The 14,256-nt window shown below is 37.2% G+C and overlaps 1 protein-coding gene across 1 annotated transcript; it reads right to left on the bottom strand.

Annotated features, from left to right (window-relative positions):
- Positions 1–986: 986 nt before the first annotated feature.
- RB195_021547 (uncharacterized protein) lies at positions 987–14,022 on the bottom strand (the record flags this gene model as incomplete). Its single annotated transcript, XM_064208347.1, has 15 exons — positions 987–1,165; positions 1,223–1,347; positions 2,901–3,066; positions 3,141–3,258; positions 3,309–3,404; positions 4,560–4,720; positions 7,487–7,578; positions 7,645–7,767; positions 7,847–8,025; positions 8,162–8,261; positions 10,033–10,201; positions 11,351–11,438; positions 11,509–11,607; positions 13,532–13,633; positions 13,693–14,022. 15 exons carry the CDS (start codon positions 14,020–14,022, stop codon positions 987–989), a joined length of 2,127 nt encoding a protein of 708 aa, XP_064064228.1.
- Positions 14,023–14,256: the final 234 nt, after the last annotated feature.

The raw sequence follows: 14,256 nt of genomic DNA, 5'->3' as shown, positions 1-14,256 counted from the left end.
AATCACCCCCCTCCCCATAATCTACGACCCTGTATACGAATACTCCACCGAAAATCTGCACCACCTCAGATTCGTGGTGTGATGCCTTTAAACGGAAAAATTTATCCTCCTCATACTCACGATCAACACCTGTGTCAAATTTACTAGTACAGAGACCCCAACTTCGAAAATTTGTGATACGCTGTTTCCCAGAGACTTCTTGTCCTGCAGTGGACAAGGAACTCCTGGTTGAATGTTTCAGGATTTACTCTTTTTACGTTCTTCACTCAATTGTTTTTGTTAGCCATTCAGTCAAATAAACAAGAAGTGACCGAAGGTCCATTCCTGAAAAGTAGAGATAGCTACTAAAATCTGATTTGGAGTAGGGAGGGAAATGAATAAAAGAAGAAAAATGAAAGAGAGGAAACTGACATTGATCTAGTAAGGTCAAAAGAACATGGAGCACGGTGCAGTTGCGTAAGTGGCCGCGCTCCGAGCGACGCAGTGGAGAGAGGGGTTGGAATCCAGGTGGGACGATCGGGAACTGCAGCGAAGAATGGTGCTAGCAAGAGTCCCCACTCGATCCTAACTGCTACGCTCCACCGCATCGCTTTGAGCGCAGCCGCTTTTGCAGCTGCACCGTGCTCACGCCGTTTTGATCCTACCATACTTTCCCTGATTAACGACCATTTCTCTGCAAACTGAATAACGCGATATTGCACAATTTTCCATTGAAACAGTATAGCCGTCCTGTTACATGAGATGGAAACAAGAAAATATCACAAGAACATTTATTTTCTGGGAAATCAACAATTAAAAAGGCAATGGAGCGAAAATTGATAAGGAAAAATCATGTGAAATGTTTTAAATACGAGAAAAAGTGCTTTATACTCGTAATGATGAAATTCACATATGAGAGTTAGGAAGAACGCGGAGCAAACAGAAATGAGATCGATATATTTAGTAATAACACATATCTCTATGAGATATTACTACAACTATAATATTTAGTCACACTCGTATTCATTTTTCCCGGAAGATTTTCGATTCACGTCTGGCTCTGACTTCTTTTCTCTTTCTTTTTCAGTATTGAGTTTATCCATATATCTCAGACGGCTGCTCAAAGCAATCGATACGACACTGATGAAAAAGATGAGGATTTCAATAGCTGTTAACACAGACGCACCTAAAATTAGCTCTACAATCAGATGCTGTGAAAAAGTGTCACTCGGGATGCACTCACCTAACCATAATCCCATTTGTCCTCCAATATCCGAGATCAGGTTGACAAAGGAATATGATTCGGACTCTCGAAGCACCTCATAACTCATTTGTTCGTAGTAAATCTCCAACATTGCAGCATGTTCGCTGAAATGAGAAACGATTCAGACACGATGTCCTCTTTATTCCATAAATTGCAATCTCTAGGAATTTTCAAATCCCTTCCAAAATAGTTCCATATTTTGTCAATTCAAAATTCTACAGCACTAACGGACTGAGATATAAAGGGAGTGATGGAGTACCAGTTAAAAAAGAATCTTCCAGAAATTTCGTGAGCTAGCCAAAAATTTGTATTCCACTCATCCCTAGTTTTCTTTTATCATCCACATTTTCAATTATTTATTTTCGAAACGTATTTCTACTACTGCGTTTTCTGTGTTTTCACAGAAGACATCCATCTTATGAAGGACCCGTCTGGGACTTCCTAGTGCTTGTGTTCGAGAAAAATTCCTGACACTACCAGTTGGGGATGGCGTCTCCTTTTCTTTATATTGATTCAGTTACAGGATATGGAAAGTGCGAAGAAGTTCCGCAAGTACAGAAACATTCTCCGGGAATTAATTCCCGTTCAAGTGCAACACGCTCATTTATCTTCAATAAAATTTTATTGTGTAATCTACTTTTCCGAACAAATGGAAGCAAAACATTTTCCTTATATGTGTAAGTTCAGAAGGAGAATTTGTTGAAGTTTTACTGTCAAATGCTACAGTGTAGAAATAGGTTAGGGATAAAAATTCTCATCCTTGATTCATATTCTGTGGTAATAAGGTGGTGTTTACATGAGGACGTCTTCGATGGGCATATGTTTTAATGGCTTGTTCCCAAATACTACATTAAAGGCATCACTCCACGAATCTGAGGTGGTACGGATTTCAGGTGGAGTATTCGTATACGGGATAGTAGATTATGGGGAGGGGGATGATTCCGTCCATTTCTTCCTAATTGCCGTAAAAACGGCCCGGGAGATACGGCTTCAGGCGTTCTGGCGCACTATTTTCTACAGGGAGTTCGACTGGAGCGCGCCAGCCTTGTGCGGCGCCGCATCTTCCGGGCCGTTTTTCACGGCAATTAGGAAGAAATGGGCGGAATCACCACCCTCTCTATAGTCTCCCATCCCGTATACGAATACTCCACCTGAAATCTGCACCACCTCAGATTCGTGGGGTGATGCATTTAATCCACCAAAGAAAAAAGTGAATCAAGTAGCCATCGCCTAAATATCCGTTCTGTTTATGCTAGGCCAAACGCTGTTATACGCATTATTATTTATTTATGTATTATTTTGATCCATAAGTAATGTAAACTTTTATCAGAAGAAAAGAGTTTAGCATTGTGCAACAATGAGAGTTTATTTTCGTACAATGTGATTTTTTTTTTGCTTTTTTATGCTGGCTTAATTTCTATTATTTTTTTGGATCAATATAATAATTGCGCGCACACTTGCCGGCGTTTATAGTGCAATGTGCGCTCCGGTCGCGTCGCTAGCGTTGCATGCGCATTGTGCAGCAGAAATCTTGAAGTCTCTATGCTCTTTTGCTTTAATTTTATATTTTACGCATGCATTTCTACATTTATATAACGAATGTTAAGTATTGCACATATTTCTAGTATTTCATATAGATATCTACTCTTGTATTCACCTAAAGTATGAGTTGCAATCCTTTTCTGTACACTCCATCCGTACACTTCCGGATGGCCATTTTGCAGCCGAATATGTGGTAGTGTAGACATCTTGTTTACAAGCATGCGTACATCTACAGGATTTCCTCTTAATCATTCGTACACTCTCTGACAAAAGACAGTCTCCTGTAAAAAATGGTGGATTCCGAATAAACTATCCTTTCGTATTTCGAGAACTTCTTTCCATATCATATACTCACTAGTTTGTTCATTTCGAGGATCACATATACGTATAGAACTCGACGGGCTTGGAAATCGTGGATCTGCACATCCGCATCGACTTATGATACGTTTCTGATAGCAATTACGGTAACATCCCTGGAAATATATGATAAAGCAAATTAATGAACAAAAAGGTTGCCACCCACCTCAGGTTCGTATTTGTAATCCCGATAAATATATCCGGGCGGCAATGGCATGTCTGCATTGAAACAATCTCCATTTTGCAACCGGTTAACTTTTCTCTGCAAGCGTGGGTATAAGAAGTCAGGCGTTCATCTTCTTGCCTAAAACGTGCACACACTGACGCTTGTGTTGCCCCGCGCGACCGCAACGCGCCCAGTGGAACTCCGCAAAGTTTCGTAACAGAACCCTGGTTGGGTATCGCAAGCGTTTGCAGCTGTCTTGCGCAAAATAAACGTTGGATAGAGATGTAGTAAGTAAAATAGTTGATAAGTTCATATAAATTAGAGAGTAGAGGGAAAATGGAGTTCAGGGGAGAGGGCATGCAAAGGTGGTCGTCATCGTCATAGCGGGAAAAATTGGTCCCAAAGGCAGCGTATCACGAAATTGACGTAGTAGCAGAATCTGATGGAATACATGTAGTTCGAGGTTTGGATTACGAATACGAATTTGGCCTAGTTCAATTTCCCGTAATCGTCCTAAGAGAAAAAAAGGCGTTCGCCCCTTCGCGGTAAGCTGGGACGCGCCGCATTCACAAGCGAGCGGTCGAGAATCAATGAGGTGCTAGGCGCAAGGGAGGCGCGTTCTAATCTACGTCCTAGAACTAAGACCAAGGGTTCTCACGGGGTTTTTTTAAAGGATAATCAGGATACATTGAGCGGAGCACGCTGGTGGACGTAATCTACAACCGAACTGTATTTTTATCCATCAGGTTTTCACACTATGCTAATTTCGTGATACGCTGCTTTGAAGCAAAACTCCCGAGGTCTGAGCCACTAATCAGAGTTTCTTAATTTAGTAATTACGTTAATTATCATAGTTACCATAATTAACCAATCATCATTTTTTTTTCTGTCAAAGTTCGTTGTAATGGCTTCCTATGCCTCTGTGTGGAAGTCTAACAACTTTAAAAAAATTGTCCACATTTCGGTTCAGCTTCCCGTTGATTGGGAAATATTCTCGAAAATTGCTGTATAGAAGGCCGAATTGAGGGGAATCCGCCACTCATTTGCATGAGATCAAAAGTTGCTAACTCTTCGTGATTTCACTCTGATTACTATGTGACCGGAGCTTGCATCGGATTCCAAGCAAGAATTTGATGAATAGCTTGCTGATCGTGGATTGGTATGGAAGGAGCGCCTTTACATAATCATCATCAGGACCACCTTTAGGTGGTCCCTCAACTCTCTTTCCCAAAGAATAATAGAATCTCGTACAAGTGAAATCCCAAACGATGACACTGCTCCAGTTGGCGCTGAGTACCCAAATGTGTCCGGAAATGGACATTCCCTCTGACCATGAATTGCAATACGAACTCCTATAGCTTCAGTGGTTGGAAGGTAATCCGATGCATTCACGAACACCATCAGACGTAAACCTGAAAAAAAGAGTGGATATAAAAATACATTATGTTTGTCGCTGCTATGTTCAATAATGTTGCATTTAAACAATATACATTTCATTTATTTCAATATTAAATAGAATATATAATGGATACAAGACGAAAATAGACATGTTTAAGAAACAATTATTCAGCGGGAGTTGAATCGATGGTTTTCCGAAATGTTTAATATTTGCTGTGGGAAAAAATTCAATTATTCAGCGGATATGGTCACTTATAGTAATGTCGGGACTTTTTACCCTAAGGAAGTCGCAATATTGATTTCTTTTTTATTTCTTCCTTGCTGAGTTAGTAACAATATTTCCTTTCAAATTGAACATAGCGCTGGATTTTTGATCTACAAAATCCTTATATTTCTAATAGAAGATTCAATAATTCTCTTTTATATTACTTCTGATTTGTTCTGATTCGATTGAATTAATAATATACAGTAAGAAAAACAATTTTAAAATGACTGTCATTAGTGAAGAAGAAATAAGTGCAAAAAATCTAATTTTTTTTTGTTAGGTTCATAAACTCCAAATAATATTGAATTGCATTGAAACTTGTTGGCGCATCCATAGCGGATTGATGAACTCCAAACACTTTTCCTTTTTTTGAAATTAAATTCATATCACAATACCAGTTTCCTATGTTGTGTACTTTTGATGTATGTTAACAGAAATAACTGGATACTTAGATTTACTATATAGTATGTATTGGCTGAGGAAAATGCAGCAATATTTCCTGAGAAAAACGACTCGATCAAATTTTCTTGGTTTTGTTGAAGTTTGAAACGAGTACAATAATAAAAAAAAACACTTCTTTTTTATCGGCTTTATAAAACACAAAAAACTGATGTTGTTGACAAGTTGAATGATTACAGAGAGATCCATAAATGGCAAAAAAAAAACTTGTTCCTTTCTCTCGGAATGTATTCACATTCTCCGGAATTTCTTGTACACAGACATACTCTAGCATAGTGACCGTACTCATCACTGGCTCTGTCCTCAAGTAGTTAAACAAAGTTGCTTGTTTCAGATTAGAGAAGGTACCTAATCCTTCCAAAATTCAAAATCAAAACAAAACCAAAACATCCGAAATCGGAAGATTTCTAGTGTACGTAGGACACTTAGGAAGTGATTTCTAGTTTTTAAGAAAATCATTTAAAGTAAATGGTGCCTGTACACAGACCCAGGGAAAAAAAACGGCGGTATTTCCGCAGATGTCACCGTCGCTTTCTTGAATTCTTTAGAAGATGACTATTAAAAACTATTAAAAAAAGAAAAGTGACTATTAAAACAAAGAAAAGTGCTACCAGATTGTTCTCATAGAGATGTTTATGGAAATGTGCTTCTTATTAAAAAATTATCCTTCAATTATGGCCGATTGGAAATGGTTCTTTGCTGCTATATGTAGGTTTTTTTTTTTGGAAATGATTCTCTTAATAAGGAGCATATCCTCGGAAACAGCTCATCAACAGCTGTGAGCTATTTTTTATTTTTTTTCATTTTTTTAAAGGAGTTTCAAAAAAGCGACAGTGAGCCATCGGTGGAAATACCGTAGTTTTCACTAAATATACGCGCTGTACAGTATTGTAGCCCATATTTTTTTTCCTTAAAACATACGAATCATTTCGAAAAATTTGGTTGTAACAGTTCCTCCGTACAGTGCTAATCTTAGAATTATATTCAGAACAATGAAAAACGAATGAAAAACCGGAAATTTGTTTTCAAAAATGACATAGAACGATCATTTGTGCAGTGAAGGCTCTATTAATGAAGAGTCTCATTTCATTGCATTAACAAAAACACATCCAGAAAACAAAATAGAATAATGGATGTCTTTTTTCTAGCATTTCTATTAGTATATGCTTTGCATATGTTTTATGCCCGAATCGGTTTAAATTTCATCTGCTTTCTATGATTTTAATACGGATAAGTCCCAAACAGCGATAAAGAATATACATGCTCGTTTCTATTTAAGTTGCAGAATATTTATGGATATCGAGAGGATAGAGTTAATAATACTTCATAATCTTATTATTAAGAGCTTCTTAAAGTTCTCTGAGCATTTACAGCGTTGTCACCTATGAATTTTTCAAAATTAGATCGGTTTCTAATATGCTACACAAATATAATGCCATATATTATAAAAAAAGTACATTTGAGAATATTGAGGAAAAAAGGGATTTGACAAGAAGATGTAGTTGTGCCTTACATAGATATGTATCTGATGTGGAAGTGGAACTTCACATAACTTTAGAACTTAAAATAGTAACGTTGTCAAAAATTGTGCCTCTATATACGTAATAAACTATATAGAAAAAAATTAGACATTCGTTCTTTTCCTGGATCCCAGTCAACTCTAAGAATCGCAGCTGAAAAAGTTAACGTTATTCGCTCAGACACTTCTTCAGGATAACGGCGTTTCGCTCCTTTATCGCTGAGTTATGCTCTTTCTATTCTTTGCGTGTTCGATGTATTCCCAGGAGAGCATCGCTTAGAGTTTAAATCAGACTTCTGATCGTTCCCAGGGATAAATGGTCTGCTGCACTTATGGGATCTTATGGGATTGGGCTTTTGGTGTCACAGAGTAAAAAAAAAAGATTTTGTTTAGTGTATAAATTGAGTGGAAACTTGTCTAAAAAATTAAAGAGAAGAAAAGTGGGACCCTTAACGTTTGTCAAGAAACAAATAGTCCAGAAAAGATGGAACTATTTTCGAAAGTGCTAGCTGAAGCGAGTATACAAGGTGATCTGACCGTGGCTGGGTCCCGCTCGACTACTTGCTTGCACATTATCCGGATCAGCATTGAATGTGTAACAATTCCCAAATGATGGATCAATATGTAATCTGTAGTGTCGTAAGTTAATTGTGCAGCAAAATACAGTGAGCCTTAAGGTGAAATGAGTTATTTACTTGAACTCTTTCTCAATATCGCACTGCATACTATTGAAAGAACATTGTCGGATGAGCTCAGATTTCCCGTATCCTAGAGCAGCACGTCGCTGCGGCGGCAAGGCTGACATTTTTAGAATTAGCCTGAAAAAAAGTGTTTCCGTTGTACTTCAAGCAGCTAAAACGACAATTTTCAGTATGAAAAAAAAACACGCCCTCTCACTTTTCTCGTGCCCGTGTGGTGATAGCAACCTGATCGGTCATGTTTCCGTAGCCGAGCTTTGAAAGATGTTCCAAAAAATCATTCCTGAATGGACTGTTTGCGTCTGGAACTTTCTTTCCACGAAATTCCCATACACGTCTGAGCCGTTGTTCACTCCGCAGTATACAGTAACCCATTTTCTAAAATAGTACCAATATAAATACATTACTATCATCTCGTGGATAATGTCTTCCTTCTGGAACTGTTCGCATCATTTTCGGACAACGAATACACAATGTAAGCAAAACTGTAAAATTAGAAACTCAACGTTCTTACCAATTGACATACACAGGGCACGGAATCGGTTCCTGTGGTGTTTGGTACATTACAGTATCCTACATCGTTACATTCCGGGCAAATTGATTCCTTCCATGTGCTGAAAGCGTAACCTTTACTAACTAGATAAACCCGTCAGCAAATTCGTTTAAAAAAAGAAAAAAGAAAAAATCCGAATATTGTAAGAATTATGTCGTAGCTCTGTGTCTCGTCTCCTTTCTGGGCGAGCAACTATTAAGGTAGGGGGTATGGGACGTACATAGTAATTCCAGAATGTATAGAAATTTATCTATTCAAGAAAATTATGTGAGCTTTCGTCCTATTCGTACGATTGTAGTTTATTTTTAACGGTTGAGCGATTTGTGTACGAATTCGCTAAGAGTAATTCGATGCAGAAGGACGAAATGATGATTGCAGAAGAAGAAAAAGATGAAAAATGAGGACACGTGGCCGTTGAGCCATGTTATCTTCCGTGGTCTTTTCCCAGGATCCGAGAAAAAAAAAACCTGCTATGTCATTCGAAAAGGTCTCCGTACGACATTTTCCGTTTATGCATGGTGCTAATGGAGTCATGATACTGGATGTCCCTTTCAAATGATGTAAACAAAGAAGAAGATGTCATTATATGTTAGTGGAAAAAAACACGCTCTAATGGATGTAACTCCCAGAAATCCGTGGCAATTTAGGCAAACATTGTTTTTTTTTGTACCCAGCGTACTTTATTTCCTGGAAACAAAGCAGCATCTCTGTACTGAGCACCACCGTAGTGTAAACTGAAAAAAAAAGTTTTCAGGAAGAAAGAATTGAATTTCCATGTTAGGAATCCCTTATATCAATGCTCAAAGGGATTTCAGTGAGTGGTGCTAGTTAAGCGCTTTGAGAAACAGAGTCACAGCTCTTGAAGGATTCTTGAAGGCTCTTGAAGGAGGAAATATCTTGCAGAAGGTGATTTGAGGTATTCGTAATTTTATGAACACAGGGAAAACTGGGAATATTTCGTTGCTGAGCAATTTTAAACGAATCAAATTTAAATCAAATCACATCACAGAATGTATAGGGGTAGTGGTAAGAATTGAACGTGTTTCGTCCTCGCACTTTCAATAACCGCCGTATCGAAAAGACTGCTTTTTGAAGAAAAGAAGAATTTTTCATTTTACCTTCTCCGTTCATTAATCAACCCAGAAAAGGAAAAATCAGAAACTAAATACTGTAATAAATTAAATACTGGATCCATCAATATGAACTTTTATTTTCTTTTTTTTATGTTTGTAGACAGAAAATCTCATTGTTTAGTAAAGTGACGAAATTAAAATCTGGAATAACTATTCCCATAAAAGAATAATTATTAAATAGAGGAAACTTCTCGTGCACCAGAGGGAGAGATATCCTTTACTCTCATATTTTCGGTCAACTTTTTCATTGTCGACAGAAACTGTTCAGCTCAGATCCATTCCAATGGGACCCAAAAAAAGATGTAAAAAAGAAGATTTATAACGTTTCCAAGTAATAGCATAGTTTTTTTTTCATCGGAGAAGGTTTTTCCCACTAAGAACGGATCAGTTCAGTTATTCAAAAATCTGTTTAAAAAATTTCCTTAAAAAAAGCGGATAAAATACTACACACTTGTCAATTTTGTTCATCTAATATGATGACTTTCTACGACTATTCCAGGAAATACGAGAAGCAAATATTGGAGTAACCGTAAAAGCAACAAAAGTACAAGACAAATCCTAGGAAAAAAAAAACCAGGTCGAAAGCTTTTTGGGGACTGGAAACTTGATCCTTTTCGCAATGTTATACATTTGACACAGAGAGAAAAAAAAGAAAGAACCTGATGAATGGGAGAATTTGCGAAACAAACATGTACACACCTGGTACTGTAGCACGGCCATGCACTTCCATCTTGACGATCGTAGTTACAAATACAAGCATTCTGAAGATTCGGAGGGATAGCATCATGGCCAACGCATTCCTCGTCGGTGCCACGAACACATTCACACGCTGAGTAAACCGGTTCATACTGTACAAAGCGAAAATCACCTGTAATGTAGAACCGTGGTTAGAATTTCATATTTCAGTTTAGAAAAGCAAAAAAAAAAAACCAATGTAAGTTTTTCTCGATAAGTCGATGAAGCTATATAAGATACCTATTTGTTCGATAACTCGAGGTGACGGCTAAAAAGCTAGAAACAAAAACGGGCCGCATTTTGTCTAGAAAATAAAAGTGAAATCGGATGAGCTAAAAATTAAGCTAAAATCTGGATTAGCTCCCAAGAGAACAAAAGCGTTCTGGAATACGACCATTATGGAAATAGGCTGTTAATTGCATGTACCCAGAGTACCCAATCCAACTATCAGCTGGATACGATCCAAGGAACAAGATCTCCTGATTGTGAGCATTTGGTTATGGTAGCACATTTTCTTGAACGACAATAACGAGAGATAAAAGCGAGAAGGAAATTTTTTCAAAAGCAATCAGTCAGTTTGAGGAAATCCTCTAGCAAGATAAGGAAGAAGAATTTTCAGAACTAAAAAAAAAAACAAAACCAATTAAAAAAAGAAACAAATAATCCGAAATCCCTTCATCATATCTAGGTGAGCATTTCGGAGCTCTGACCTATTTTGTGGCGGGCGAAGACGAGTGAAACTGATGTAATAGAGTTACAAATTGTTCAGAGGACCGATGAGTTTTGCAGCCTTTGCAAGGTTTCTCCAATTTTCACCAAACTTTCATAGAGATCAGTATCAAATTTGAGAAATTCATAGAGATCAATCTCAGAAACTTCATGAGTGCTAAGTGTACATAGTGCAATCGCTTTTTATATGTGCAAAAGTGCAATTCCTTGGAATTAGAATTTAATACTCAGGAAGATGGGGACTGATAGGTGCTATCCGTATTGGATAAATCGAATTCCTTGTTTTGTTTACTTTGCACAACAAAAAAAAAGAGCGATCTCTTTCGTTGCTTTCTCTGCTTTTCTCAGATTACCAAGCATCACTGCTTTAATAATGTTTACTTTGTTTGTTTAGATTAACCTAGACCTCAAATTTAACGAAAATTTTCAAAATGTCAACTTGCCATCGAAATAATCAACTGATGGAAGTTAGATATAACGGACGAAGAGCAATTCCGGATGCATAAATGGATGACGTAGAAATCGAAGAAGAAAAATGTGTAGCCATGCTTACCGATTTTGCTGTTTCGTTTCCTTCGTTGTCGGGATTCCTCATTGTTCGCGTCATTACTGTAAGTGACTGCTTGATGGAATGCATCTAGCTGAAGGTTTGTAAAAAATTGTTCTTCTGGATTAGTCCTATAAAGTATGTAAATCGTAAATCGTCCTCACCGTTTCACTGATTTCAGGAACACTGCGGGCTAAGTGCTTTTTAAATGGATTCAGATTACATATTGTAATAGCGGGAAACGGTGCAGATTCAAATTCTAACTGTAATTGACCGATTTTAATTACTCTAACACAATCCCTAGGCATTAAAACTGCAATAATCACTTCATCAACGACAACATCAACACAGAAAAATAAAAAAAAAGTCAGAGTTTATGCTTTTCACAGTTGATATGTTTCCTTTAATAACTAATTGAATATATTTAATTTGCACATGTCCATATCTCTGTATATTTTTGTATACTATTTCTGTACATTTTATTATTGTTATTATTTCTATTATTATTATTATTATTATTATTATTATTATTATTATTATTTATTTATTTATTTATTATTTCTGTATATTTTTCTCCTCTATCTGAATAAAACTTTGTTTGAGACTCTGATTATTATTTCTGTGGTTTTTTTTTTACAAAATAAATAGTTTTTTTGAAGTTAGAAAATTTTGATACTCTAGGCAGGCACAATAATAATAATAAGTAATAAATATAATAAATATAAAATAATAATAAATATAATAATAACAATAATAATAATAATAATAATAAGGACATCATCTGAGTATCTGCTATTCTATTTAGATTTTTCCTTACGGATTTTTTCGTATTAAGCATAGCAGAAACACTGTAAAATAGAAGGAGATGGAAGATACATATAACATGGAATATGAATATAACATATAATATAATATATGGAATATTCAGAATATGTTGCGCATGGATATGATAGCATTTGTTGCGAGTTTTTCGTTGAGTGAATCATCCGTGGTGTCATTCCCGACATTTTTCCTTTTAAAGGTCAGGATGAATGAAATGACTAGCAAGGAATTGAACCGTGACAACAAAAAGCCAAATCTTAAAAGCTTCAATTCGGTTTCACTCCAGAATGTGGTCGCTTCAGCAGCAAAAATGCAAAAGAAATTGGAGAGAGCAATAGAACTTTTAGATGTTTTTATTAGAAAGAGAAAATAATTATATTAATTTGTTATTAATATATTTAAAAAAGCAGAGATAGTGAGTACTAGAACAACGTAAACTCACCTCAACGTTGACAACTTTTTCTTTCTTCTGAAATTTTTCTACGACAAGAAAACATTGAAAACAAAAACAGATCAATGACATTGTGCTGAAGATGATCCAGAATATCCGTAATGAAAGACGATTGGTGTTGAGTATCTGAAATATACCTCATGAACCTATTGATATTCCTCGACGGATCCAGTGTTAGAAATCCTCACTATGTTAATCAGATTCCCTTTTGTTGTGAATAACTTATTTGAAATTCTTCCTACAACATTTTCATCATCCATAAACATCAAGGACAACTTTTTTTTAGCCGCGTGAACGAGAGAACAACTGTTTTTTTTTTCTACGGCGAGAAATGCGCAACCTTAGTGGAAGATTTTTTGCAGTGTTGATTTTGAGGTTTCCACATTTTTCCTTTCCTGCGATGAAAAGGCCAATGTGTTCGAGTGGCATAACAAGTGCAAATAAATACGTGGATAAATCCCAGTAATGCTTGGTGAAACTGTTGCGTAAATTGCGGTAATTATACCAAACACTTCTCGATTAATGCCATAAAAGGGCGGATGTACAGATAACGAGGAAACAGTGAAATGAAATTAGGAGAGAGTGTGGATAATATGAGAATGATAGAAATCGTTAATGTTCGTAACTGCTTCATTTCTGATCCTACGACGCATCATTTAAACATTTCCTTGAACGAGCAACTATAAGAATAGATATGCAACAAAAGTGCTAAAAGGAAAAGTTGCAAAAGATGGAGGCGAAAATTTTCCCCAACAATCCAGGGAAAAATTGCATTTGACCATTGAACTCCTGGTAACGAGACCGGCCATGCAAATTTATGAAGCGTGAACCAGCGTTGTTTTGACAAATGTTATGAGGTCCAATAGCGACTAAAATCCTCTGGATTATATACCACAATGGATACAATATCTTACCATAGGAATTCCATGGGCAGTTGTGGTTTCGCCAAAGTCAATTACAGTATTTTTCAAATCGTTATGTGGTCGAGCGGACAACTTGACTGCACGGCCGAAATCCTGAAAAGTATGTGAATAGTTGTCGGAGCCAGAAAGATGAACTAGCCCCGAATGCACACCTTTGTGTACCCAATAAGTTTTTCACTAACATCACGGAGGTAAGAACCCTTCCGTTCTACATCGTGCGTGTAATCAGGCTTCAACAGGTAGGGGTTGGCATCGGATTGCAGTGTGCAGATCTCGTGATAGCACGGATCAAGTGGCTCGGAACTGACCACATGGATCGGTTTTTGATATGATACAGGACTAGCAGTGGGTGATCGTGAATGTGGTCGTTCAGGAGCAGAGCGGGTGTAGGACTCAGACTCAGTGCTCGGCTCGTCAACGTCCGTTGTGAGAAGATTCGTTGTTAAGGAGCTATCCGGTACTGATAGGATAAGAGACGTCATGATTATATGGGAAAGTGTTATGTGGATAACATTGACCTTAGAAAAATAAGGGATTTGAGGTCGCCTAGTGCACAGCTGGGTGAGGGAAGCGTTGACCACTTGCAAGGGGAGGAGCCGATGTAGACATCCGTCCACGCGTCCGTCATTCCAGGGCAACACCCAACATCCTTACTTGCCACTGTTTGGCTCTGGGATGAACGTCATATGGACAAATAGCTTTGAGTTATTCATAAA

This window comes from Necator americanus, chromosome X, assembly GCF_031761385.1.
Source record: "Necator americanus strain Aroian chromosome X, whole genome shotgun sequence".
NCBI classification, from domain to species: domain Eukaryota; kingdom Metazoa; phylum Nematoda; class Chromadorea; order Rhabditida; family Ancylostomatidae; genus Necator; species Necator americanus.
The sequence above is the reverse complement of the archived record's forward strand: the minus strand, read 5'-3'. Positions and strand labels throughout refer to the sequence as shown.